The 22858-nt window shown below is 59.0% G+C and overlaps 4 protein-coding genes and 1 long non-coding RNA gene across 9 annotated transcripts; 3 read left to right on the forward strand and 2 right to left on the reverse strand.

Annotated features, from left to right (window-relative positions):
• Positions 1 to 615: 615 nt before the first annotated feature.
• On the reverse strand, positions 616 to 2926 carry LOC134172344 (C-type lectin domain family 2 member E-like). The gene is made up of 5 exons (XM_062635412.1): positions 2501 to 2926; positions 2124 to 2216; positions 1848 to 2032; positions 1647 to 1750; positions 616 to 775 (listed from the first exon to the last, which is right to left on the reverse strand). The coding sequence occupies exons 1-5, from the start codon at positions 2523 to 2525 to the stop codon at positions 631 to 633; spliced, it is 552 nt and encodes a 183-aa protein (XP_062491396.1). The 5' UTR covers positions 2526 to 2926; the 3' UTR covers positions 616 to 630.
• A 1255-nt stretch (positions 2927 to 4181) lies between these two features.
• LOC134172350 (zinc finger protein 692-like) lies at positions 4182 to 11260 on the forward strand. 4 transcript variants are annotated; one of them, XM_062635422.1, is made up of 12 exons: positions 4182 to 4319; positions 5237 to 5433; positions 5513 to 5544; positions 5817 to 6154; positions 6535 to 6575; positions 6660 to 6812; positions 7056 to 7184; positions 8969 to 9031; positions 9164 to 9242; positions 9481 to 9595; positions 9719 to 9818; positions 10670 to 11260. In XM_062635422.1, the coding sequence occupies exons 2-12, from the start codon at positions 5246 to 5248 to the stop codon at positions 11010 to 11012; spliced, it is 1581 nt and encodes a 526-aa protein (XP_062491406.1). In that variant the 5' UTR covers positions 4182 to 4319; positions 5237 to 5245; the 3' UTR covers positions 11013 to 11260. The 4 variants fall into 4 exon arrangements, with proteins under 4 accessions (XP_062491406.1, XP_062491405.1, XP_062491402.1 ...); XM_062635421.1 differs by having other exon boundaries at positions 4283 to 4332; XM_062635418.1 differs by lacking the exon at positions 4182 to 4319 and adding an exon at positions 4395 to 4433.
• On the forward strand, positions 9829 to 10489 carry LOC134172360 (uncharacterized). The gene is made up of 2 exons (XR_009967904.1): positions 9829 to 10142; positions 10412 to 10489. It is a non-coding gene; the product is annotated as an uncharacterized LOC134172360 (long non-coding RNA).
• Positions 11261 to 11660: 400 nt separating the features above from the next.
• LOC134172356 (E3 ubiquitin-protein ligase TRIM7-like) lies at positions 11661 to 17871 on the reverse strand. Its single transcript, XM_062635432.1, has 7 exons — positions 17280 to 17871; positions 15257 to 15343; positions 14944 to 15171; positions 14581 to 14603; positions 14160 to 14275; positions 13812 to 13844; positions 11661 to 13062 (listed from the first exon to the last, which is right to left on the reverse strand). Exons 1-7 carry the CDS (start codon positions 17790 to 17792, stop codon positions 12536 to 12538), a joined length of 1527 nt encoding a protein of 508 aa, XP_062491416.1. The 5' UTR covers positions 17793 to 17871; the 3' UTR covers positions 11661 to 12535.
• Positions 17872 to 19360: 1489 nt separating this feature from the next.
• On the forward strand, positions 19361 to 22689 carry LOC134172345 (zinc finger protein 135-like). Of its 2 annotated transcripts, XM_062635413.1 has the most exons (5): positions 19362 to 19444; positions 19795 to 19900; positions 20312 to 20401; positions 20606 to 20704; positions 20816 to 22689. In XM_062635413.1, the coding sequence occupies exons 3-5, from the start codon at positions 20314 to 20316 to the stop codon at positions 22675 to 22677; spliced, it is 2049 nt and encodes a 682-aa protein (XP_062491397.1). In that variant the 5' UTR covers positions 19362 to 19444; positions 19795 to 19900; positions 20312 to 20313; the 3' UTR covers positions 22678 to 22689. The 2 variants fall into 2 exon arrangements, with proteins under 2 accessions (XP_062491398.1, XP_062491397.1); XM_062635414.1 differs by lacking the exon at positions 19795 to 19900 and having other exon boundaries at positions 19361 to 19444.
• Positions 22690 to 22858: the final 169 nt, after the last annotated feature.

The following is a 22858-nucleotide window of genomic DNA, read 5'->3' on the forward strand; positions in this document are numbered from 1 at the left end:
TGGTGCCCAAACATGTGTAAATGATGCCAGAGCAATTTGGGCCGGTCTCTACACTGTGACAGGGGAGGGAAAGGCAATGGACTCATTTCCATTACCCATCCAAATGCAAATGGATGGGAATTTCAGGAAGAAGATGCCCCATTGGTGATGGGACCTCGGTGTCTAGGGAAAAGAGGCAGGTTTGGATAGAAGTAGCATTTATTAGACCAAGTAGTCCCCGTGTAGGGCTATGGGAAAGAGAAACACAGATATTGGGAACAGAGCTGGAAAACCAGGAAGCAAATGGGAGGAACCTGCCCATGGTGGCAGCTGGGCTCAGGTTCTGGGGCAAAAACACCCTGAATGGGGTAAATCTTTTTACAGGAAGCACGTGCGTGAGGCCACGGTGATGGGTGATGGTGCTTATGGAAGCGGATCTGGAGGGATCAGCCCCATTCCCACATTCCAGCGCTGTGGATTTGCCAGGAAGGGGCCACAGGGATTTAAACCAGAGGAAAACTCACAAGGAAAACCAGGACACGACTCAGTGCCAGGCAATTCCCAATGCACATCCCGGGGGCTCCTTGGCCAAGCTGGGATCTTCTCCCATGCAATTCCCTTGCGTTTCTCCACCAAAGCAGCCGCAGGTTTTCAGGTGAGATTCCAGCCCTCGGGATGGCTGCGGCTCCCAGCCTGGGGGTGGCTGCACACGGAGTACTTCATCAGGGAGCACCAGTCGCTGCTGATCCCGTCTCCGTTGACGAAGGCGCATTGTCCCCTCCCGCGGACTTGGAACCTGCCCCATGGAGCAGAGGGAGCACTCAATGGGTTGCAGCTCCCATTGGGATCAACAGAGGAGCAGGGAGCACCGTTCCCAGGGCAGGACAAAATTGCTTCCTGCTCCTCAACAGGGGGAATGTGCTCAGTTTTCCAAGGGGATTTTGTGCCCTCAAGCCCACAAAGCCATGGGATGCGGCCCAAGAGCTGTAGCTCAAACAGTGTTTGCTTGCTCTCACCTCATTAAAGTTATGTCTGTATATATAAATGTATATAGATAATTATATATGTTTTATAGATGCACATGTAAAATATGTACGTATTATAGGTACAATATGTATAATTATCTACATATAAGTATATATAGATACGTATAAATATATATAAATATGTATATTAATATATATAACCCTAACCCTATATATAAATCCTGTATATAAAACCTTAGTATATATAATATCTACATATTTGTAGATACAATATATACATGTTTTTATAGACATGCTTATATTATACTATGCTACATCGTATTATAAATATATAGTATTTATATATTATATATTTATATAATTATTATAATAACATATATTTTTATATAAATATATAAAATTATAATAAATTATATATACTATAACATTATATTCTATATTGCATATTATATACTACATATTATGTAGTATGTATTAATTATATTTTTATATCTTATATGTTATATATTAAATGTTATATATGAATTATATATTATATGTTTTATATTATATAGTATAGACTATATACTATATATTATACATTATATATATGCACACACATATATATAAATGTGTGCGTTTTCTTGCATTCAACCCCTGCCCCACGCCAGCCCCTGGTCCCCAGCAGGAGCCAGGACATACGAGTCGTTGAAGAGAGACCCATTGACCCACGTCCAGGGTGCGGATCCTTCCCTCCGGAGCCCGATCCAGTAGTGCAGGGAGCCCCCGTAGCGCAAGAGGAAACGCTGCAGGGGTTAAAGCCAAGCCTCAGGCTCTGCCCCTTCGGGTGCATCCCAAACGTGCTTCCCAACAGCTCCCGATCCGCAGGGATTCCCCCTTTACCAGCTCCTCCCATGCGTCGACGGCGGCCAAATGGGCTCCGAGGGACAGGCAGAAGCTCTCGCTCCTGTTCCACTCCGCTTCGTCCTCCACGAAGTAAAAGCACTTCTGCCTGTATCCGATCCCGTTTTCCAGGCAGCTGGAACGGTCGGGAGCGGGGCAGCCGGGGCAGGAGGGGAACTTCCTCACTGGGAACGAGCGGAACAGGCGGTGGTGAGCGCTGCCCAAGGCAGGAGGCAGCGCCGATGGATCCCTCCATCCTCATCCTCGGCCACTCACCCGCCAGCGCGATGATGGCCAGGAGCAGCGCGGCCACGACCACAGTGACCCCAATGGGGACCTTCTTGTCCTTGATGCACTTGAGGCTAAAACCTGGGGACAAAACGCATGGAGGAGGCACCCAGAGCTCCCCACGGGTGCCTCAACCCCTAAATCCAGCCACAAAGCGGGGTGGGGGACACACACAGGATCACTTCAGGGTCCTCTCATCCAAGGACCTCGGTGCATCCCTTCCCTCCATATGCAATGGGCTCCATCCCTGCAAGCAGCCTTGCCCTTCCTCCCATCTTCCTTCCGAGCTCTTGGAGCTGCTCCCATCACATTGAGCCCAACCACAAGCCCCAAACCAACGTCCCCAGTACAAGACTGGTGCTTACTGGTCCCTTCCCCTGCTCTCTGCATCACTGGGGCAGCCTGGTCCTCGCCTGTGGAAGTGAAGAGTTGCTGGTTGTGAGGATATTCGGGAGGAAATCCGTGACTTTGGGTACCTTAATCCCAGGGGAAAGCAGCATTTCCCCTTCATCTGCTTGATGGCAGGAAGGGAAGCACCATTCCCACCTTCAGGAACCCAGAACAGGTTTGGTTTCCCTGCTTTCTGCTGCTTGGTTGCATTGGTTCCGTTGCTCCTCAGCCCCATCCCCACCCCAGCACCCCCAAAAAGCCTCATCCAAAGCACATCCCCGTGTCCCATCCCATCCCGAGCAGCCTTTGGGAAAGGGGCTGGCGCTTCGGTACCTGCATCACGGCCGGGTCCTGCCATCCCTGTGGCCATGGGGGCACATCCCGGCCCCGGGGATGCTCCCGTGGTCCCTAAAAGGCTCCCGATCCCCCCCTCAGACCCTCAGCGCTGCTCTCCCTCCGAGCTCCGTTCCCTCCCCTTCCCGTGTCCATGGAATTCCTGCCCCTGGACGTCCCACGCCCCACATTTTTCCCCACAAAAGCCGGCTGTTCTCCCGCATTCCGCAGCGCTCTGACCTTTCCCGGGGCTCAGCCTCTTCCCAAAGGAGCGCGCGGAGGAGCCAGCGCAAGAAGGAGCTGGGGCCGAGAAGCCCCTGGTGGCATCGGGGCAATTCCCGACGTGGGGAATGGCCGGAGCAGCCCCCAGGGGAAGGGGGCTTTGCCGGCACCAGTTTGTCCATCGTTATCCCGTGGACACTTCATGCGTCAAGAATAGTGTATTGATAACGGTGTATTGATAACGGTGTAGTGATAATGGTGCACTAATAGTGGTGTATTGATAATGGTGTATTGATAAGGGTATATTGATAATGGTGCATTCATAATAATTCATAATAATACTGTATTGATAATGGTGTATTGATAATGGTGTATTGATAATGCTGCGTTCATAATGCTGCACTAATAATACTGTATTGATAATGGTGCACTAATAATGGTGTATTGCCAATGGTGTATTGATAATGGTGCACTAATAATGGTGTATTGCCAATGGTGTATTGATAATGCTGCATTCATAATAGTGCACTAATAATACTGTATTGATAATGGTGTATTAATCCTAATTAATGGTGTTGCATTAACAAAACTTTACTGATGACGCAGTATAAAGGCTGTATTGATAATGCTATACTGATAATGCTGTATTGATAATGGTGTATTAATCCTGATTAATGGTGTTGCATTAACAAAACTTTATTGATGATGCAGTATAAAGGCTGTATTGATAATGCTATACTGATAATGCTGTATTGATAATACTGTTAATAATGGTGTATTGATAATGTTGCAACAATGTATTGATGATGCTGTATTAATAATGCTCTATTAATGATGCTGCATTGATGATGCTGCATTGATGGTGCTCTATTGATGATGCATTGATGGTGCTGGATTGCCAATAGCCTCAACACGGCACTAAAGGCTTTGGCTTCATCCACAATAACAATTATTACCATTTATTGTTATGATGGCTATTTATCATTATTGCTGTTATTTATTAGCCAGGCCGGGGCTGGCTGAAGGGCAGCGCTGTGGGGCTCTGGGTAACCGCGGCTCTGCCTTCCCCAAACCAAGCCCCAACCGCGACCGAACCCGGGCCTCAGAGGCTCGAAACACCCCTAAAATGTCCCCAAAACGCGATATTTCACCCCAAAACCGGGCCCAGAGCCGGACCGCGACGCGAGCCCAACGCGCATGCGCCGATAAAAGGGGCGGTGCCTCCGCCATCTTGTCCCGGTACCTGAGCAGCGTGAGCGATGGGGGGGGGGTGGTGTCGTTGGCTCTTAAAGGGGGCACGGCCCCGGGGTGGGGCCACCGCGGGATGCGATGGAGCGCGGCCCCGCGGGGGAGGTTGTGCGGCGGCGGGGACGGCTGCGGCGGGGCCGGGGGAGCGGGACGGGGCCTCGGCCCCCCCTTCCCTTCCGTTCCCTTCCCGTCCCGGCCGGTTCCGCCGTCCCCGCTGCGGCGGCCGCTTTAAGGCCCGGCGGCGGGAACGGGACCGCGGGGGGGGGGGGTCGGTCCGTGAGGGGCTGGGGGGGGCCCGCGGCGAGAAATGGCGGGAAGGAGGGAGGCGGGGCTAACGGGAGGGGGCGGGGCCGGGCCGGGGTGGGCGGGGCCGGGCCGGGGTGGGCGGGGCCTAGGGGGGTCCTTTCCCATGTCCCTGCATGACTCCTTCAGACCCTCCCCATGGAGCGGGGCTGCCTCCCGATCCCACTGTCCCATCCCCGTATCCCACAACCATCCATCCATCCATCCCCCTGCATCCCCCATGGAGCTGTCCCATCCCCATGTCCCACATCCATCCATCCATCCATCCATCCATCCATCCCCCTGCATCCCCCCATGGAGCTGTCCCATCCCCATATCCCACATCCATCCATCCATCCATCCCCCTGCATCCCCCCATGGAGCTGTCCCATCCCCATATCCCACATCCATCCATCCCCCTGCATCCCCCATGGAGCTGTCCCATCCCCATATCCCACATCCATCCATCCCCCTGCATCCCCCCATGGAGCTGTCCCATCCCCGTATCCCTCTATCCCATCCCCATAATCCCCTGACCGTCTCCATATCCCACTGCCTATCCATCCCTCTGCATCCCCCCATGGAGCTGTCCCATCCCTGTATCCGCTGACTCCTGTGTCCCGCAGCCGCTCCCAATGGATCCGGGCCGTCCCGCCCGGCAGCGCGCTCCGGACTGCATCCGCCGCCAGAAGCGCCGGGAGCTGGATGCGCGGCGCAGCAAGTGCCGGATCCGCATCGGGGGGCACCTGGAGCGCTGGTGCCGCCTCAAGGAGCAGCTCGGCTTCGCCCTCCATTCCCAGCTCGCCCAGTTCCTCCTCGACAGGTCCGTGCCGGGCGCCGCCATCCCTCGGGATGGGTAGCGGGAAGGGTCAACCCCGCTCATTCCCCTCTTCCCATCACAGGTACAGCTCCCACGGCTGCGTCTGGAGCCCGGGTAGGTGCCCCCCCCCGACCCACAATTAATGGGGTCCGGGAGAGCTTTATGGTGAAGGGAGAAGGTTCCCGTTGCGTTGAGGTGCTGGGCTTGGCTGTGGTGGGGTTCTTGGCATTCCCAGCTCTGGTTTTGAGGGAACTCTTTGAGAATTTGGGCATTCCAGAGGGTGGGAACCTCACCCCTGCAGGGGAAGGCAGAGGGACCCCCACGGTGCCCCGTGATGGAGACCCTGGGGCTGGTCCTCACCCATCCCTTGCTCTGGTGCCCCACAGGCGAGCCGGGTCCCGGCCTCCTCCACGCCGAAGCCCTGCAGCGCCTCGTGGTGCTGTCCCACGGCCACGGCCAGGAGTGCGGCTTCGTCCCCGACGTGAAGGCGCCGGCGCCGGGCAGCGCGGCCCCGCTCGTGTGGGAGTGCGTGGCCGGGCACAGCTTCTCCTGGGGGGCCCCCGGCAGCGAGGAGCCCGGGGGGGCCCCGGGGGGCAGCGGCCGCCGGCGCTCACTGCGGCGCGCGGGGAACGGGGAGCCTGGAGCAGAGGGGGAAGCTCCGGCGCCCGCCCCGGAGCAGAGGGAAGAGCCGGGAGCTGGCGCTGGTGACACAGGTGAGCGCCGCGTCCCCTTTGCCACCCTCATTGGCTTCTTGGTGCCCCATCTTTGACCTCTCTCCTGTCCCATCGAGCACCTTCCCGCTGGGATCGGGGGTGTCCCAAGCTCCGCTGAAAACCAGGGGGAAAAGTCGGCTTTGGGGTTTCCATGTTCCCTGTAGCAGCCTCTTGAGAAGAGGTTGAGCTTCTTCCAGTAGAATCACAGAATGGTTCGGGTTGTCAAGGTCCTTTCCAGAACTAATGATCCAGAACTGCATGGGTGGCACCAGCCAGGTCCTTTCCAACACCTCCAGCTTCCCAACCCTACTGCCAGATCCATTCCCCATCCTCTGCCTCTCCCAACATCCCAGCTTCAATTTACTGCTCCTGTCATCTTGCAGCGCCCCAGGTGCCAGCAGAGACAGGGACCACGCGGAAGGATCACGGGAGGTGAGTGCTGCCACACAGGAATCTTTCCCCAGGGAAGAAGCTTGGACCCCTCTATCCCATTCCTTGGTCATTGTGTTCCCGCAGCGCACTCATCCCAGAGGAGAAGGTGAAGCAGGGGCCTGAGCCCCCGGAGGAGGAAGAGGAGGAGGAGGATGAGGATGAGGACTTTGCCGAGGACGATGACTTGACCTACACAGATGACCTGCGTGATGAGAACTACCACCCGTCCCTGGACAGGTGAGGAGCACTTGGAGCTGCCGGGAAGGAGCCTGAGGACTGGGATCATCCCAGGCTCAGACCCTGCACCTCTGCCACCCTCCTGTGCTGCCCTCGCAGGTGGGAGGAGATGGGAGCAAGGTCCTTATGGCACTTAAATGAGGGCACCTTCTCACTGTGTCTGAGGGTCTTTGCCATAGCCAACCACATCTGTATCCCACCACATCCAGCCGTGTTTCCTATCCCAATCCTCTCTTCTCCCAGTGAGTCGGAGCTGCAGCGGCGACCAAGCCAGAGCAGAGCCCCCAAGAACCCCATCAAGGAGGAGCAGCCCCCAGAGGAGCTGAGCCTGAGCAGCTCCAGCCCATCCGAGGAGAAGAGTGGACGAGTGAGGTGGGTCACGGCGCCGTGTTCAGGTGGGGATGCTGGGGATGGGCATTGGGTGCTCGTCTTGGGGTACCCAGCTCTCCATGGCCACTGAATGAGTGTTTTGGGGATGCTGGTGGTGCTTCCCATGCCGAGGAGCCAGGTAGGAACCATCCAACCCAGTGCTATTGGGTGTTCAATCTGGGACACCACATGTCCCAGGGTGGTTTAATCCTTGTCCTTGTGATGCTGCCGTCACAGAGCAGAGCTTGTTGGGTGCTGGGGCTTGCCAAGCAGCTTCACTATGAGGGGTTTAATGAGTCTTCGTCTCATCCACTGCGTCTTGTGGAGCTGGTCCTGGGTGGTTGGAGATGTGCTGCTGGGGCAGGGGTGCTCCAGGAGGGGCACAAAGACCCCTTAAACCACCACCATGAAGCTTCTGAGCAGCCTGGAGGTTGTAGCAGCAAAAACATCCATCATCCATGCATCCATCCCTCCATCATCCATGCATCCATCATCCATCCCTCCATCATCCATGCATCCATCATCCATCCCTCCATCATCCATCCCACCCCTCCTCACCTGGAGAAGCACAGACACTGCTCTCACTCATGGATATGGGGCAGAAGTGAGGTTGCCCAAGGGACAATGACGCCGATGCTGACTCCATCTGCAGCCTCTGCTAAGCGCTGCTCTTTGCACTGAGGGTTGGGTTTGATCCTGCCTTCCCAGCCTCGACATTCCCAGCTTTGTCCTGAGCTCATCCCTTTATTGCTGGCTCTTGCAAGGGTGTTAAGGAGAGGTTGGTCTCGGTGCTGAAGCCAGAGGCTGGCCCATGTGGGGCTGGCACAGAAGGAGCTGGCTCCTTCCTGCACCTTGTAACAACAAGGAGGGGGTCAAACTCCCCTTTTTCACTGGAATGAGCATGTTCACCTCATCCTGCTCCATGCATCCAATGGGAGACGGGACCAGCAGGCCCAGGCGTAAGTACCTGCTGCTCCACACGGGAGCCTTTTCACTCGGACATGGGATTCCTGCTTCCTTGTGGTGCTCAGCACCCTTCCTGCCTCCTTCCAGCTCTGGAAGCGCCTCCTGCTTGTTGGAAGAGTGAAGATCCAGGCCCAGCAATGGAAAACGTGATGGTAAAGCTGGATTTGCTTTTCTCCTCCCCTTGCCCGTCGCTGCGCTACGGGGCACCAGCTCCCACATTATTCCACCTGAGCTCTAGGCTGGATTCGGTTACAGGGATGCTGTTTCCCAGCCTTTGGTTCATTTCCCCCCTTTTCCTTGTTGCAGCACCTGGAAGAACGGAGCTAAAATGCCCTCTCCTGAGCCCTTGGCATGTTCATCCCAAAGGTAACCCCATCCTGAGCTCAAAGCATGTTGGAAGAGGTTGTGGACGGAGATGCCCAGCCCCGTGCTGAGGCTGAGCTGTCTATTGCAGTCTCTTTATTCTCCCCCCCCAAGCAGTCCTGGTTTTAACACCCTTTTCCTTCATTCCAGGACGGGAGCCCGGAATTCCCTATGGATAAATCATAGCTCAGATGAGGCTGGTGTGAGGTTGACACCAACCTCAATGCCCTGGGACGTGCCCAGACCCATGTGAAAGGCTTATAATGAGCAATAAAGAGCATACTCCCATTTCTAACGCCTCAAAGGTGCATTTGTCAGCGCCGCTTCCCGCTGGGATGGGGAGAATCCCTCAGGATGGAGGAAACAGCAGGGAAAGGGTGGCCAGGGGCTGGTTTCAGTGTGGGCTTCGCCTGTGGGGGGACAAGAGCCTCACTCCAGCCCCTTCTCTCCCATTGCAGCTGCAAGAGGCGAGCGCGGGCGAGCGATGAGGACGTGGCGCAGATCGGCCCCAAGAGGATCCGGTGCGTGGGGCTGGGGGCTCCATCCCCTTCCCGTGTGCTGGAACCCAGCCTCTGGGGCCGGGGGGGGAGGAGGACCTCATGGGGGACCGGAGCATCCTCCCCGACGTTGGTTTCCCACCCTGTATCCCATAGGAAGGCCGCCAAGCGCGAGATCCTCCTGTGCGACTTCGAGGGCTGTGGCAAGATCTTCTCCAACCGCCAGTACCTGAACGTGAGGCATCCCCATGGGGCAGGGTTTGCCTTGTTGGAGGTGCTTTGGGTGCTGTCCCAGAGCTGGAACGGGGCAGCCTGGCTTGCCCATGGAGCCATAGGACTTGTTGGCCCCATGTGTGCAGCAGCCTGAGGGCGCTTCGGTCCCACCTCACGCTTCAGGGGGGTGGAACGGGGCCCTTTGGGCTTCCTCCAAGTGCATCCTCCCGTCACCGACCTCTCTTCTCCCCACACACCAGCACCACAAGAAGTACCAGCACGTGCACCAGAAAACCTTCACGTGCTCAGAGCCCAGCTGCGGCAAATCCTTCAACTTCAAGAAGCACCTCAAGGAGCACGAGAAGCTGCACAGCGGTGAGTTGGGCACCTACCCCCCGCCATGGGGCTATAGCTCCCCTCCTAAAGCACATCCCAACACGTCCCTGCCTGCCCCTGAGCCTGGATCTGCTCCTGACCCCTTGTTTCCTCTGCTCCCAGACAAGAGGGACTACATCTGTGAGTTCTGTGCCCGCTCCTTCCGCACCAGCAGCAACCTCATCATCCACAGGCGCATCCACACAGGGGAGAAGCCTCTGCAGTGAGTACTGGTCCCACCACAGTGAGCACAGGCTCTGGTGCTTTCTCCTCAGTGCTTTTCAGCCTGAATTCATCAGGTTTTCAACCCAAGTTGAGTTTCTTGGCTCCATGGGAGAGCCAAGGTGCTCAGGGCTGGCTGTTAGATATTGCTTTGCCTCAAGGTTTGGGGTTGGATGAGCTCTGAGCAGCAGCTTCAGCATCAGCTTCAGGGTGGGCTTGGTTTGGAAGAGCTGAATAAGATGGGATTTAAGGAGAGCAATAAGCTGGGCTTAAGGAGAGCAATAAACTGGGATTTAACAAGAGCAATAAGATGGGATCCCTGGCAGTGTTCAAGACCAGGTTGGACGAGGCCTTGGGTGATACGATTTAGTGTAAGGTGTCCCTGCTCACGGCAGGGGGGTTGGAACTAGATGATCTTAAGGTCCTTTCCAACCCTAACTATTCTATGAGGGCAATAAGCTGAGTTCTAAAGGAGAGCAGTAAGCTGGGATCTAAGGAGAGCAATAAGCTGGGTCCTAAAGGAGAGCAGTAAGCAGGGACCTAAGGAGAGCAGTAAGATGGTCTTAAGGAGAGCAATAAGATGGGCTTAAGGAGAGCAATCAGCAGGGACTTAAGGACAGCAATCAGCAGGGACCCAAGGAGAGCAATGAGCTGGGATTTAAGGAGAGCAATGAGCTGGGTCTAACCAGAGCACTGCCCCGCCTTGCCTGGAGGCTGAGCCACCCGTGCTGTGCTGCGGTGTCTTCGCTAAGCCCCCCATTGCAATCCCAGCGCCGAGCTGAGGTGGGCCTGGGTCCCCCTGGTGCTCAGCACCCGGTGAGCCCCATTCCTGCCTCTCTGCCCCATTGCAAGGTGCGAGGTGTGCGGCTTCACGTGCCGCCAGAAGGCCTCCCTCAACTGGCACATGAAGAAGCACGGCGCCGCTGCCGGGTACCAGTTCTCCTGCGAGCTCTGTGGCAAGAGGTTCGAGAAGAGGGACAACGTCGCGGCCCACAAGAGCAAGAGCCACCCCCCCGGCGAGCGCCCAGCACCGCCGGCCCCAGTGCCCATGGAGGGGCCGGCCCCTGGGGCCACGCTGGGGAGCCGTGCGGACCCGGAGGAGATCCCGCCTCCCGTTGCTGAGTATGGGGAAGGAATCGGGATCCAGGATACGGGAGCATCCCAAGGCCAGGGGATGGAGGGTGCTGGCTCATAGGACGCATCCTCCTTGGACTGAGATCAGAGGATGAGGGGTGATGGACAAGGGTGATGCTGGACCCCGCAGCAGTGCCAAGAGTACAAGGAGTGGGGAAGGAACGGCGCTTCCCAGCTTCTCTGCCAAACCCTGGGCTCACACACATGGAGCTTCCTCCCTGAATCTCTCCCAATGTGAGGGTGCCAACGGCACCAGCAGCATCCTCAATAAAGACTCATTCCATGTCCAAGGGGGTTTCCCCACTTCCAGCGGCCATCTCAGTGCTGAGTTGCTATGGAAAAGAGGGGGAAAGGGAGATTTGCCCTGGTTTTGGCCAGGTCAACACCAAATCCTGAGGTTTTCCATGTTCAGCACAATAAAACGATGATGGAGGTGGAGGGGACTGAGGCCAAGGTCTGGCCTTGGACATGGGTGTTATTGATGTGGTGATGGTTCCCCATAGCCTATGAATGCCATTTACCTCTTCCTGAGCATTCCAGGGATGCTCCGTGATACCCATCTGGGGGCACCCCCATCAACACCCTCCCCAGAGAGCTGACAGGGACAAGGACAGGCGTCCGCAAGCCCCATTCACCTCGATGAGGGTGGCCGAGGACCCGAGAGCAGCTTTTCCTGCTGCAGGCAGCCCAGGAAACAGGAATTTGGGGAATTCCAGGGATTTTGGTGTTAGTTTTTTGCACAGCAACTTTTATTTCCCCACTAAACAGTGACAGGGCAGAGACAAGAAAGCATCGTGGAGCACACGAGGGTGGGCCAGGGGTTATACGCACGAGATCACATTGAAAACAAGCTTCCCCCTCCTTCCCAACGGATACAAGCTGGATTCCATCGGGCTCTACCCACAATGCAACCCTAAACTGCTGCTTTGCTGCATGTCCCTATGGCTACACCCCAAAACTCATCCCATCTCCCTCCATTCCCAACCCTACGGATGCTCAGTGCTACTGGGGGAAGCGGTGAGGAAGGGGATGAGGTTTTGCTCTCTTGGTGCTACCAACAGCGAGGAGATGAACTCGGCCCTTTCCCAAGGGGAAAGGAAAGCAAGGATGAGGTGAAAGGGAAGCTAAAAGGTGACCTGCACAGCAACTGCATCAGGAACCAGGGCTGGGAATGGTACCTCTGCTCCTCACGCTGGTTTTCCAGCCTTCTAGAGCTTCCTGGGGTGCACAAAAGCTTTGGAACAATGCAGGATGCAAGTAACCCCTATGGGAGCTTTCGTCCCTGGTTACATCCCTGTTCACATGGGGCAGCAAACTTGAAACAGAACAGCAAACAAAACACATGGGGTTACTTCTACAACAAGAATAACCCCACAACCAGGCTATTTCAGCCATCACCCTCCACGGCTGATGCCCCGGAGGAAGGTTTTTGGTGTGAAGACGACTCAAAACCGGAAAGCAACAAGAAAACAGCAGAACAAGGGACAATGAGGAGGTCTGGGGGGCTCTGCCTGAAAGCAGGGCGGGAAAAGGGACAGGATCCTACTTGCAGGTCACCTCGGGAGGGCTAAAGAAACTGGAGGCTCAATTGCAGAGGGAGAGGGAGGAGCCCACATAGAAGAGCCAGAAGAAGGGGAAGATCTTCTCGGTGAAAGCAGCGGTGAAGGTGAAGATCGGAGCCATGTTGTCGGCGTTGTAGAACGCCACCCACCCCCCCTCATAGTCCAGGTAGACCCCGATCTTCCTGGGCCTCTCACACAGGGACAGGGGCGTCTCTGGGGAGGTGAAAGCCTGGTACTGATCCCAGTTCTTCCCTTTCCAGTTCAATCCCACCGCCCAGATCCCCTCCTCGGGAGCAAAGTCGATCTTCTCCTTCCTCCGCACGGACTCGCGCGCTGCCCCCAGCACCCAGCTCTCCCCATCTCCCACCTCCACCTCCCAGTAGTGCCTCCCAGCCACGAACCCCTCCGCTGCCAGCACGCAGAAGGAATAATCGAATCTCTTGGGATTTGCCGGCAGCTCCTGCGGTGCGCTCCGGAGCCGCACGCTCCTCTTGTCCTCTGACAGCACCAGGTAGGGGTTGGCTGTGTCTGGGTCCAGGGAGAGGTCACCTGGGAGGAGGGAAACAGGGATGTGAGCACCTGCGAGCCAAGGATCCCACTCTCCAAAGGGATTCGTTGTCTCTGCCCCACAGGAGGGGGTCACCTCCAACTTTAAGCACTCAAAGAGCTGCAGGGAACAAGGATCGGGCTCCATATCCTAATGCAAGCAGAGGAACAGGCAGATCCCTGCTGGAAACCCTCCAGCCCGCCCCATCCCAGGCACCTCCTCACTCTGGAATAGAGATTTCTGGGCTGAAGTAGCATTTTATAGGATCGTGGGATGGTCTGGACTGGAAGGAACCGTAAAGCTCATCCAGTTCCAACCCCTGCCACAGGCATGGACACCTTTCCCTAGCCCAAGCTGCTCCACACCCCAGGTTCCTTCAGTCACTTCCAAGTGCTGGAATAAGCAAATATCCTCGTGTTTAAGGGCTGGCTCTGTACTCAGGGGATGCTCAGGAACTGGCTGTGAGCAGGGAACATCAGAGGCTGCTGAGAGCTGGCTCCATCCTGCACCCACCACAGAGATTGCAAAGTCCATCCCGGAGCGGATCCAACACCCAGGAGCAGGGACAAAGGTCTCTTGCAGAGTCCTCTTAAACGCCACCAGCCCCAGGGCTGCACCTCCCAGGGCCTCTCTGAGCACTGGGATCATTCCCCCTCTTCCCTTGGCAGCAGCAGCACCGGTTTTCCTCCTCTCCTGCCTGGAGAAGCCCAAACTCCTGCATTAAGGACACGGAGGAAGGCGATGTGCTCACCTGTGTCATTCTCCAGCTCGAACCTGAGGTTCTCTGAGGGGAGAGAAGAAAGAAGGTCAGCTGCTGTTGTGCCAGGGGACTTGACAATCACACAACCTTGATCCCTGCTGCATGGCAAGCCACCCACTGCCACTGCTTGGGAACGGCAGTGGATGGATACCTCCAGAATCCAAGGAATTCAAGGGCAATGTGCTGCTGCTCTTGCTTTTCACGAGCAGTTGCTCAAATGGAGCTGTCCCAACAAGGGGGAAGCAAGAGCACAACTCAGAGCTGTGTTTTATACTGAACTCAACACCAGGTTTCCATGGGAAGCACCAGCTTCGGGAGGGAACCTGTCCCAGGGCTCACCCTTGAACTCCAGCAACACCTCCTTCAGCACTGCACTCTTCTGGGAGAAGCTCTTGAGTTTCTTCTCCAGCTCTGTGAAGCCAGCCTCGGGCTTGCAGAACATCCAGCTCTCAAAGCTGGGGACAAGAAAGTAGCATTAGGCTCCCAATGGGAATAACTGAACCCCCAAGCTACAGGCAGGAAAGAAAGGGAAGGTTTGGGGTTGGATTAGTATCCTCCTCACCCAACAGCTGAGAATTAGGACTAGTGTGGGGGGTTCTGCCCCTCACCACCCAAGCTACTCTGCGGTTTCCCTCTGGGGGATGCTCAACCCCTGCCACAAGCCTGGGTTTGGGGTTGGTGACACCCTGGTATGGGTGAGAACCACAGGGGGGGAGCCGGAACCCCCAGTGTGAGCCCCAGCAAGGGCTCAGCTTCTCACCTGCTTCCAGATGGGGCAACAACCTGGAAAGAGAGGAAAACACCAAGAAAGGATAAGCTCAAAGTCTCCCAAATCCTCCCCCAAACCAGCCCCATGACTGCTGTGCTGAGGGAGCAGCTCCCAGCCCATTCCCAAAGCATGGGCCCATGGAAATGGCAGAACCAGTCCGTAATTATGAGGTTTTTCCCTTCCCCTTTCCTTTCCAGGGTGGATGGGAAAACCAACGTGGTTTTTAAAGGAAAACATGACCGTGCCAAGCTGCAAACCCCACGAGGACACAGGGCTCACAGCAACGGACACCAAGGGTGGGGGTCAGCACCCTGGCAACGGATCCCGATCCCACACCCATCCCACAGATCTCACCTGCCCGGGCTGGCTCCCGGGGCTGCTCTCTCCTCCCTGCTCAGCCAGCAGCTTGTCGAGCTGGGCGATCTCCTCGGAGAGCCGGGACACGCTCTCATCCCTCCTCTTGAGGATGTCTTTGTCCAGCTCTTCCAGGCGGGATAACAGGAGCTGCTCCTTCTCCTCCAGGAAGCCCCGGAGCTCCTTGCACTCAGCCACGATCTTCTGCCTCTCCACTTCTGTTTGCTTCTGCAAGATCCCAGTGGGGAGCCCACGTGAGATGGACACCCCATGGCTGGGAGGGGGGGGGCAGGGACCCCCCCCGGGTACTCACCAGCAAGTCCTCGCTCTGTCTCTCCCTCTCAGCTTTGGCTTCTTCACGCCCTTTCCTCAGGGAGCTCAAGTGCTCCTGGGGCACCTCCTGCAAGGACAAAGCAGCTCTGTTGGGAATCCTGCCTACCTGGCATCAGGAATACAGAGGGATGGGATGGGGGGGTCCCTCCAGTGCTGCTGCTGAAACTGGGCAAATCCCATCAAACCTGGGGGGGGGGGGGGGGGGTGAGGCGGAGAACACCACGAACCCAAAGAGAGGTGAGGCCAACACTGCGCCGTGTCCTCCCCTGCCCCATCACCCTCAACCCTTAGTTTGGGGCAAGCCAAAAACTGCCCCCAAACCAGCCTGGAAACAGATACGAGGGAAGGGAGGAAGGGCAGGAAAGCAAAAGGCCAGGCTAGAGCCAGTTTTTAGCCCTCTGCAAGCACAAACCCCACAGGAGAACCCCTTTTCTGCCCCTTGGGATCACCTTTTGGGATGAGCCTTCACATCCCAGCCCCCCACGACTGCCTGAACCCCACTGAGATGGGGAGGGGTTGGCTGCCTCCAAGCTGCGCAGCGACTTTACCAACAGCTCACTGTTGGAAACTGCCCTTGTTTGAAGGCCTTTGGCCTCCAAGGCAGACAGGGAGATGCTTAGCAACGCTCCACAGGAAGCAGCAGGGCTTTGGGCAGCAACCAACGGCTCATCTTGTACAAATACAACACAGAGCTGCAGAGATTCTGTCTGTAACCAGGGTTTGGTGCCATGGGAGAGAACAGCAACGACAGCAGAAGCAGGAGCTGCAAACAGCCCCCAGAGAGGCAAAAAGAGATGGTAAAAACGCATCAAAGCAAATTAAAAAGGGGGAAAAGCAGCAAAAAAGCAATTTTCAACAGGCTAAAGGTGCTGAATGAGGACCAGTCCCACATTTGGGACGAGGGGACAACTCAAGCTCCAACTTCACAACCACTGGAGATGGTAAGGCAGCCATTGCAGCACCAGATTCAGTACAAACCCCTCTGGAGGCACCTGCCCCGATGCTGGTAACTCAGGAACGGAGGGGCTGTGGTTGAAGCTCCCACCCTCCGTGCCCCGATGCACCGGGATGGCTCCGGCTGCACCGGTGCCACCTCCCGTTCCTCCTCCATCCGCTGCTGCGCACTGCACATGCCGCCGGCATCTTGGCTCCCCCAGGCCTGGGCTGCCCGGGGCCAGGCTCCCGCCCTCGTTAGCCTCTTCAGTACTAATTAATGACTATTTCCAACGGGGAACCCCCCCACATGGCCCCGGGGGAGTCTCCCCTGCGCCCTATGGAGGTTCCGGGTGGTTGAACGGCTCCGGATTCACTCTGCGTCACACGGCTCGATCGCCCCGTGTTGGGCTACTCCGAGGAGAAAGTCCCTTCGGGGGGGGTGTCCCGCTCCACTTCAAGCCCTTATTATGCACCCCCCCACCCCCTGGAGACAGGCCCCATGACCATTCCAGAGCATTCCTGCCCATGGAAGCAGGTTTGGGGTGTTTAACGGTATTCTGCACACTCACACCAGTGCAGGGTAATCTCGCACTGGCTGCACCCCTCCGCTCCCAGTACCTTCCCAATTAAACCAGCTCCGTTTTGCACCCCCATTCTCCCTGGGGTGCTGGAGAACTGAGTCCCTATTGCACAACCTGCCCCACCACACGGCTTGGCCAGGGGATCCCCATTCTGCACCCTACACCCTGTATCCTCACTGCATCCCAGGTACGTTTAATGGACACGGAAAATGCATCGAGGGGATGCTTTATGCACTGGGGGATAAGCAGTCACCTCTGTTAAGGACAGGGAGTCCCTGCTGCACCCAAGGGCACTGGGGGGGGGCTTCCCTGGTGCACCCCCATCCCGTGGGGTGTGGGGGGGTATCCCTGCGGTTCCTCCATACACTTATCCCCTACACATCCCCCATTGAGCGGGGTCCATCCCGCATGGAAGAAGGGCTCCCCAGTGCATCCCAACACCTCGGGGGGGGGGAAGGCTCCCAGTGCCCCCCGCCCCACACTGACCTCTGGGGCATGGGCCGCCTCCTCGGCGGGCAGCACGGTGTGGGTCCGGTGCTCGCGGGACAGGTGGCAGACAACGCAGACGGCGCGGCGGTCCTGCACGCAGTACAGCCGCAGCGGCTCCCCGTGGCGGGGGCAGCGCGGCGGGCCCGGCGGGCCGGGCGGAGCGGCGGCGGGCAGCGGCGGCGAGGGCGCGGGAGGCCCCGGCGGCGGCTCGGCGGGGCTGGGCGGCAAGCCGAGCTGGCGGACGATGTGGACGATGTTACCGAGGGAGCGGTTGGGGCGGAAGAGCCGCTGCGGCACCGGCTCCCGGCACTGCGGGCAGCAAAGGCGCCGCGCCGAGTCCTCCCAGCACTGGGTCACGCAGGCGCGGCAGAAGTTGTGCCCGCACTCGGCCACCAGCACCGGGTCGTTGAAGTACTCGAGGCACACCGGGCACGTCAGCTCGTCCTGCAGGCTGCGGGCCGCGCTGCAGGGAGCCGGGGGAACGCTGGGGGGTGCGGGCGGCGCCTCCATCCCGGCTCCCGGCTGCTCCGCTCCGATCCGCTCAGCTCCGCACCCCAGGCCCGACTGAGCCCGCGGGAGCGGGGCCGCGCCTGCGCGGGCAGAGGGGGGCGTGGCCGCGCCTGCGCACAACGAGGCGGGGAGGGGGGGAAGGCCGCGTCTTTCCAGCAGGGGGCGCGCTGCGCGCGATGGGGGGGTGCATGGCGCAGCCGCCGTGTTGTCATGGAAACAGGCATGGAGTCCATCATGGATGGGATCGGTTGCGAAGGGCTTAAACCTCATCCAGTCCCAACCCCGGCCACCTCACACTAGTGAGTGTTGCTCCAAGCCCAGTCCAGCCTGGCCTTGAACAGGTTCAACTCCATTCAACCCACTCCAGTGTCCCACCACGCTCACCGGGAAGAGCTTCCCCATCTCCAACCTGAACTTCCCTGTTCCAGTTCCATCACCCCTTGTCCCATCCCTGCTGCAGGTCCCTCTCCACACCCTTATACCCCCCTTGAAGCTGCTCTGAGGGCTCCAAGCAGCTTCTCTCCTCCGGCCCCAGTGTTCTCAGCCGGGTCCCACACAGGAGCTGCCCCAGCCCCTGCTCGGCCTCCTCTGGACGTGCTCCGACAGCTCCATGTCCTCATGCTGCGGACACCAGAGCTGCACGTGGGGCCTCACCGCGGCGGAGGACCGCACGGTCAAAATGGCGGCACCCGTGCCCGCTTCCAAAATGGCGGCCTCGCCCTCAGGCAGGGAGAGCGACAAGATGGCTGCCGCCTCCCCCTCCGCCTTGCCGCCAGCAGGGCCTTGCTCAAGATGGCCGCAGGAGGTGAAGCCTTGGCGTCCATCTTGGGTGAGGGCAGCCAGGCGGCGTTGCCACGGCGACGGGTCCTGCCGAGGGGCAAAAGCCCCCCTAAAGCGCTGTGGCCATGGTGGGACGGGGCCGTTTGGGAGGCACCTTTGAGCCCCCAAACCCCTCATGGGGCCGTTAAACACATCTCGGACGTGCTCCGTGCTGACATCGCCAACATCTGTTGACAGAAAACCCCACGTTTACCCCCAAAACCAGCCCCTTTTCCCGTTGGGAACAGCCGCTGCAACGGGAGGAGCAGCCCCGTGGTCCACACCTATTAAAACATCCCGCAGGATGCTCACCCCGCTCCAGTTTGAGCCCCAAAGTGATTCTTAATGGGTTTATAACCAATAAATCCATGGCGTCCCGCTCCGCCGCAGCCCTCCCTAAGGATAACACTCCCAGGGCACATCCCCATCCCCACAGAGGGGCAGAAACCCCCAAACCATCGCGTTTTAGCCCATTTTGAGGCGAAAACCCCACTTTCCCAGGTCTTTAATGAGCATTTGTTCGCTTTCCGCCCAGAGACATGGCCGCTGTTGCCACCAGAGGGCCCTGGCCCCGGTGCCGAGCTCCTTCTCCCTCTCTCCTGGCTTTTTCTCCCTCTAATTCCTTGCTTCCTTCCTTCCCCCCCCCCCCCTCCCCTTTTTAACTCTCATTGCTCGGGCTACCAGAGGGACCGCGCCGCATCCCTGTGGTCCCCGCATCCCCACACACACTCCGGCTTGTTTGGGGGCGAAAAAGGGGGGGGTTGGGGGTTAAAAGGGAGGGGGGGGGCATCTATGGGCTTTGCCGACAGCACCTCCCGAGCCGGCGACCGCAGGTAACGGGGAGATTCGGGCTTCGGGTGCAAAAAGAGAGCGGAAAATGGCTCCATTTCCATCGCATCCCTTTGCTTTCCCCTCTATCCTTTCCCTTCCCCTCGCCTCCCATCCCCTCGGCGGCGCCCGCCCGCACCAGTCTCCACATCTCCAGATGTGGAGAATAAACCCCAAATCCCCCCCAAACCACCCCAAAATCCCCCCCAAACCCCATCCCTGCCGGCGCCCGCCCGTCCTTCCCCTCTCCCTTCGTTCGAGAGGGTGGGTTTGGTTTGGGATGGGCTTTGGGAAGCAGGGAGGTGCTGCGAGGATGGGTGTTCCTGATAACCCGCTCTCTTTATGCTCTCAGCAGCAGGGCAGTAAGGGAGGTGCTGATGGGGCTGCACGATAAAGAGCAGGAATAGAGCGAAACCTGCGGGAGGGGTCGGCTTGAGATCACCCTTTTATCCCCGGTACCAGTGAGTGACCGCCTCCTGCACATCCAGCGCATCCCGGCCTCCATCCTCCACAGCTGGAATAGGCAAACAGTGCCTCTAAACCGGCACTCATTGGGATCCCCATGCACCCACTGAGCAGAGGGGCATGCTTCCACGGTTCTGGTTCCCCTTTCTGCTTCCTTCCCGTTAATTCTGGGGGAAAAGGATGTTCATCCGCATTTGCTAGAGGCAGAGGGTATAAAGTTCATGTAGGATGTGGGGAAATACAGGGCAGGGAGAGGTTCATCAGCTGCCCGTCACCACGCTTCATGGCTGGTTTGAGATTCAGCTTATTAAACACCAATAATCTATAGATTACAGATGGAGGGCTCTGCAGGAAGGGTCCATCCCGTGGGATAACGGCTCATGGGGGTGACCTGCTTCCTTCCCCAGCCATGGAGCCGTACGTGCTGCTGGACCCGCGACAGAGAGCGCTCTATCGTGACGTGATGCAGGAGAGCTACGACACGCTGATGGCGCTGGGTGAGGAGCATCCCCCCTCCTGCAGAGGAGGGTTTGGGATGGATGGATGGGTGATGGAAGTATGAATAGACGGAAGGATGGATGGATGGATGGATGGATGGATGGATGGATGGATGGATGGATGGATACATGGATCCTCATCCCAGCATCAGGGACATGGGTCTCTCCTGCCCCATGCTGCTCATTCCCTCTTCTCTTCACCAGAATTCCCTTTCCCCAAGCCAGATCTGCTGCCCCGCCTGGCCCACGGGGGTGAACCGAGAGCCCTGGATCTCCATGTGCCCAGAGACACCCCGGCTGCAGGTGAGCCTCTGGTCATGCCTTGACCGCAGCGGGGGCTCACAGGGAAGCTTCCCCTTTTCCTACCCCCTTCCCTTGGCTCCTGCCTGGGTTCTGTCTCTTTGTGCCCCGCAGAGGATGGAGCAGGAGCGGAGCGGGAGCCCCCTCAAGGCAAGGAAGAGCCCCAAGAGGTGAAACCCGAGGAGCATCCCCCGAGCCCCGCGGAGACCGGGGCGAAGCCGTGCGGCAGTGGGGGCGCGGGGGACCCAACCTCCCAGCCCAGCACCACGTGCGGGGAGTGCGGGAAGAGCTTCAGCCACAAATCAGCCCTGGTGAAGCACCGGAAGATCCACAGCGGCGACCGCCCGCACGCGTGCCCCGACTGCGGCAAGGGCTTCATCCAGCGCTCCGACCTCACCATCCACCAGCGGGTGCACACGGGCGAGCGCCCCTACGCCTGCGCCCACTGCGGGCGCCGCTTCAGCGTCAGCTCCTCCCTGCTCACCCACCAGCGCACCCACGCTCCCGGCGGCCACCGACCCAACCGGTGCCCGCAGTGCGGCCGCGGCTTCGCCGACCCCGGCGCCCTCGACCGGCACCAGAAGAGCCACTCGGGCGGGAAGCCCTTTGAGTGCGGGGTGTGCGGGAAAGCCTTCGCCTGGAGCTCGCACCTGGAGCGGCACCGGCGCATCCACACCGGCGAGAAGCCCTTCCAGTGCGGGCAGTGCGGGAGAGCCTTCGCCTGGAGCTCGCACCTCGACCGCCACATGCGCACCCACGCCGCTGCCCCCGAGGAAGAGGAGGAGGAGGAGGAAGCAGAGCCCCCGCCGCCCGCACTGAAGTGCGTTGATTGCGGCAAGCGCCTCAACCACCAGACGGCCCCGCAGCGCTTCAAGCACAAGGGCACGCAGACGCTGCCCAGCAGCAGCCCCCCGCGGCCCCATCGCTGTGAGCAGTGCGGCAAATGCTTCTCGCAGAGCTCCAACCTCCTCAAGCACCGGCGCGTCCACAGCGGTGAGAGGCCGTTCCCGTGCCCGGTTTGCAAGCGCTGCTTCCGCTGGCGCTCGGCGCTGGCCAAGCACCAGCGCACCCACGGCCAGCAGCAAGGCAAAGCCACCGAGGGAGCCGGCGCCGGCACCAAACCGTACCCGTGTGGGGCGTGCGGGAAGCGCTTCGGCTGGGCCTCGCACTTGGAGCGCCACCGCCGCATCCACACCGGGGAGAAGCCGTTCCGCTGCGCCGAGTGCGGCCGAGGCTTCGCCGTGAGCTCGCACCTGGAGCGGCACCGGCGGGTGCACACGGGCGAGCGGCCCTACCGCTGCGGCGACTGCGGCAAGAGCTTCGCCGTCAGCTCCACCTTGCTGGCGCACCGCCGCACGCACGGCGCCCAGCCCGGCCGGCCCCACGCCTGCCCCGACTGCGGCAAAGGCTTCAGCACCGTGCCCGGCCTCGAGCGGCACCGGCGGCTGCACCGCGGCGAGAAGCCCTACCAGTGCGGCGTGTGCGGCAAGGGCTTCGCCTGGAGCTCGCACTACGACCGGCACCGGCTCAGCCACACCGGGGAGAAGCCGTTCTCCTGCGCCCACTGCGGGAAGCGCTTCGGGCGCAGCTCCCACCGCAACCGGCACCAGCGAGCCCACACCACGAAGCCGCACTCCTGCCCCGACTGCGGCGAAGCCTTTGGGCTCGGCGCGGCGCTGGCGGCCCATCGGTGCCGGCACGGCCCCGCGTCCCTGCTGCCAGCGGCGTGGTGGGGAGGGGAGAAGCGAGGGGGGACTCCGACGCCCCCAGAGCCCTGGGCTGAGGAGCCCAGCGCTGTGTTCCAGCAGCACCCAGAGCCTTCCTCCTCCCCATCCTCCTCGCCCCGGGGCTGGGCGGCCAAGGCCGACCTGCCCCACACCACGGCGTGGAGAGGCGGGGAGGGGGACACGATGCAAAGCGATGCCTCTGCCCCACAGGAGCATTGGGCTTCCCTGCCTTCCCCCCCCAGCTCCTGAGATGGGGCGGGGGGGGTGTGGGGTGTGTGAGGAGTGCTCAGAGCCTTTTGGGGATGCCCCATAGCCGTAGTGGGTGGGGAATGGGGGTGACGCGGTGGGGAGGGGGCGTGGGGTGTAGAGATCAGCAGAGGGGCTTTGGGGGGAGACCAGGAGAGGAGGGACGGGATTTGGGGAGGGCTGG

This window comes from Pezoporus occidentalis, unplaced genomic scaffold (assembly GCF_034315485.1).
Source record: "Pezoporus occidentalis ecotype Australia unplaced genomic scaffold, CSIRO_AGI_Poc_V1 ctg452, whole genome shotgun sequence".
NCBI lineage: Eukaryota > Metazoa > Chordata > Aves > Psittaciformes > Psittacidae > Pezoporus > Pezoporus occidentalis.

Excerpts from the sequence above, each read along its gene's own strand:
- LOC134172344 (XM_062635412.1), bottom strand. The coding sequence starts at position 2,525 with ATGCAGAGAGCAGGGGAAGGGACCA. Across the intron at positions 2,033-2,123 it reads GGCCATCATCGCGCTGGCGG|TGAGGAAGTTCCCCTCCTGC; the intron begins GTGAGTGGCCGA and ends GCTCGTTCCCAG. Across the intron at positions 1,751-1,847 it reads TCGACGCATGGGAGGAGCTG|CGTTTCCTCTTGCGCTACGG; the intron begins GTAAAGGGGGAA and ends TAACCCCTGCAG.
- LOC134172350 (XM_062635418.1), top strand. The coding sequence starts at position 4,410 with ATGGAGCGCGGCCCCGCGGGGGAG. Across the intron at positions 6,155-6,534 it reads GTGACACAGGTGAGCGCCGC|GTGCCAGCAGAGACAGGGAC; the intron begins GTCCCCTTTGCC and ends GCAGCGCCCCAG. Across the intron at positions 9,819-10,669 it reads ACAGGGGAGAAGCCTCTGCA|GTGCGAGGTGTGCGGCTTCA; the intron begins GTGAGTACTGGT and ends CCCCATTGCAAG.
- LOC134172356 (XM_062635432.1), bottom strand. The coding sequence starts at position 17,792 with ATGGAGGCGCCGCCCGCACCCCCCAGCGTTCCCCCGGCTCCCTGCAGC. Across the intron at positions 15,172-15,256 it reads GACAGAGCGAGGACTTGCTG|AAGCAAACAGAAGTGGAGAG; the intron begins GTGAGTACCCGG and ends GGGATCTTGCAG. Across the intron at positions 13,845-14,159 it reads GGTGTTGCTGGAGTTCAAGG|AGAACCTCAGGTTCGAGCTG; the intron begins GTGAGCCCTGGG and ends CTCTCCCCTCAG.
- LOC134172345 (XM_062635414.1), top strand. The coding sequence starts at position 20,314 with ATGGAGCCGTACGTGCTGCTGGACCCGCGACAGAGAGCGCTCTATCGT. Across the intron at positions 20,402-20,605 it reads CGACACGCTGATGGCGCTGG|AATTCCCTTTCCCCAAGCCA; the intron begins GTGAGGAGCATC and ends TCTCTTCACCAG. Across the intron at positions 20,705-20,815 it reads CAGAGACACCCCGGCTGCAG|AGGATGGAGCAGGAGCGGAG; the intron begins GTGAGCCTCTGG and ends TGTGCCCCGCAG.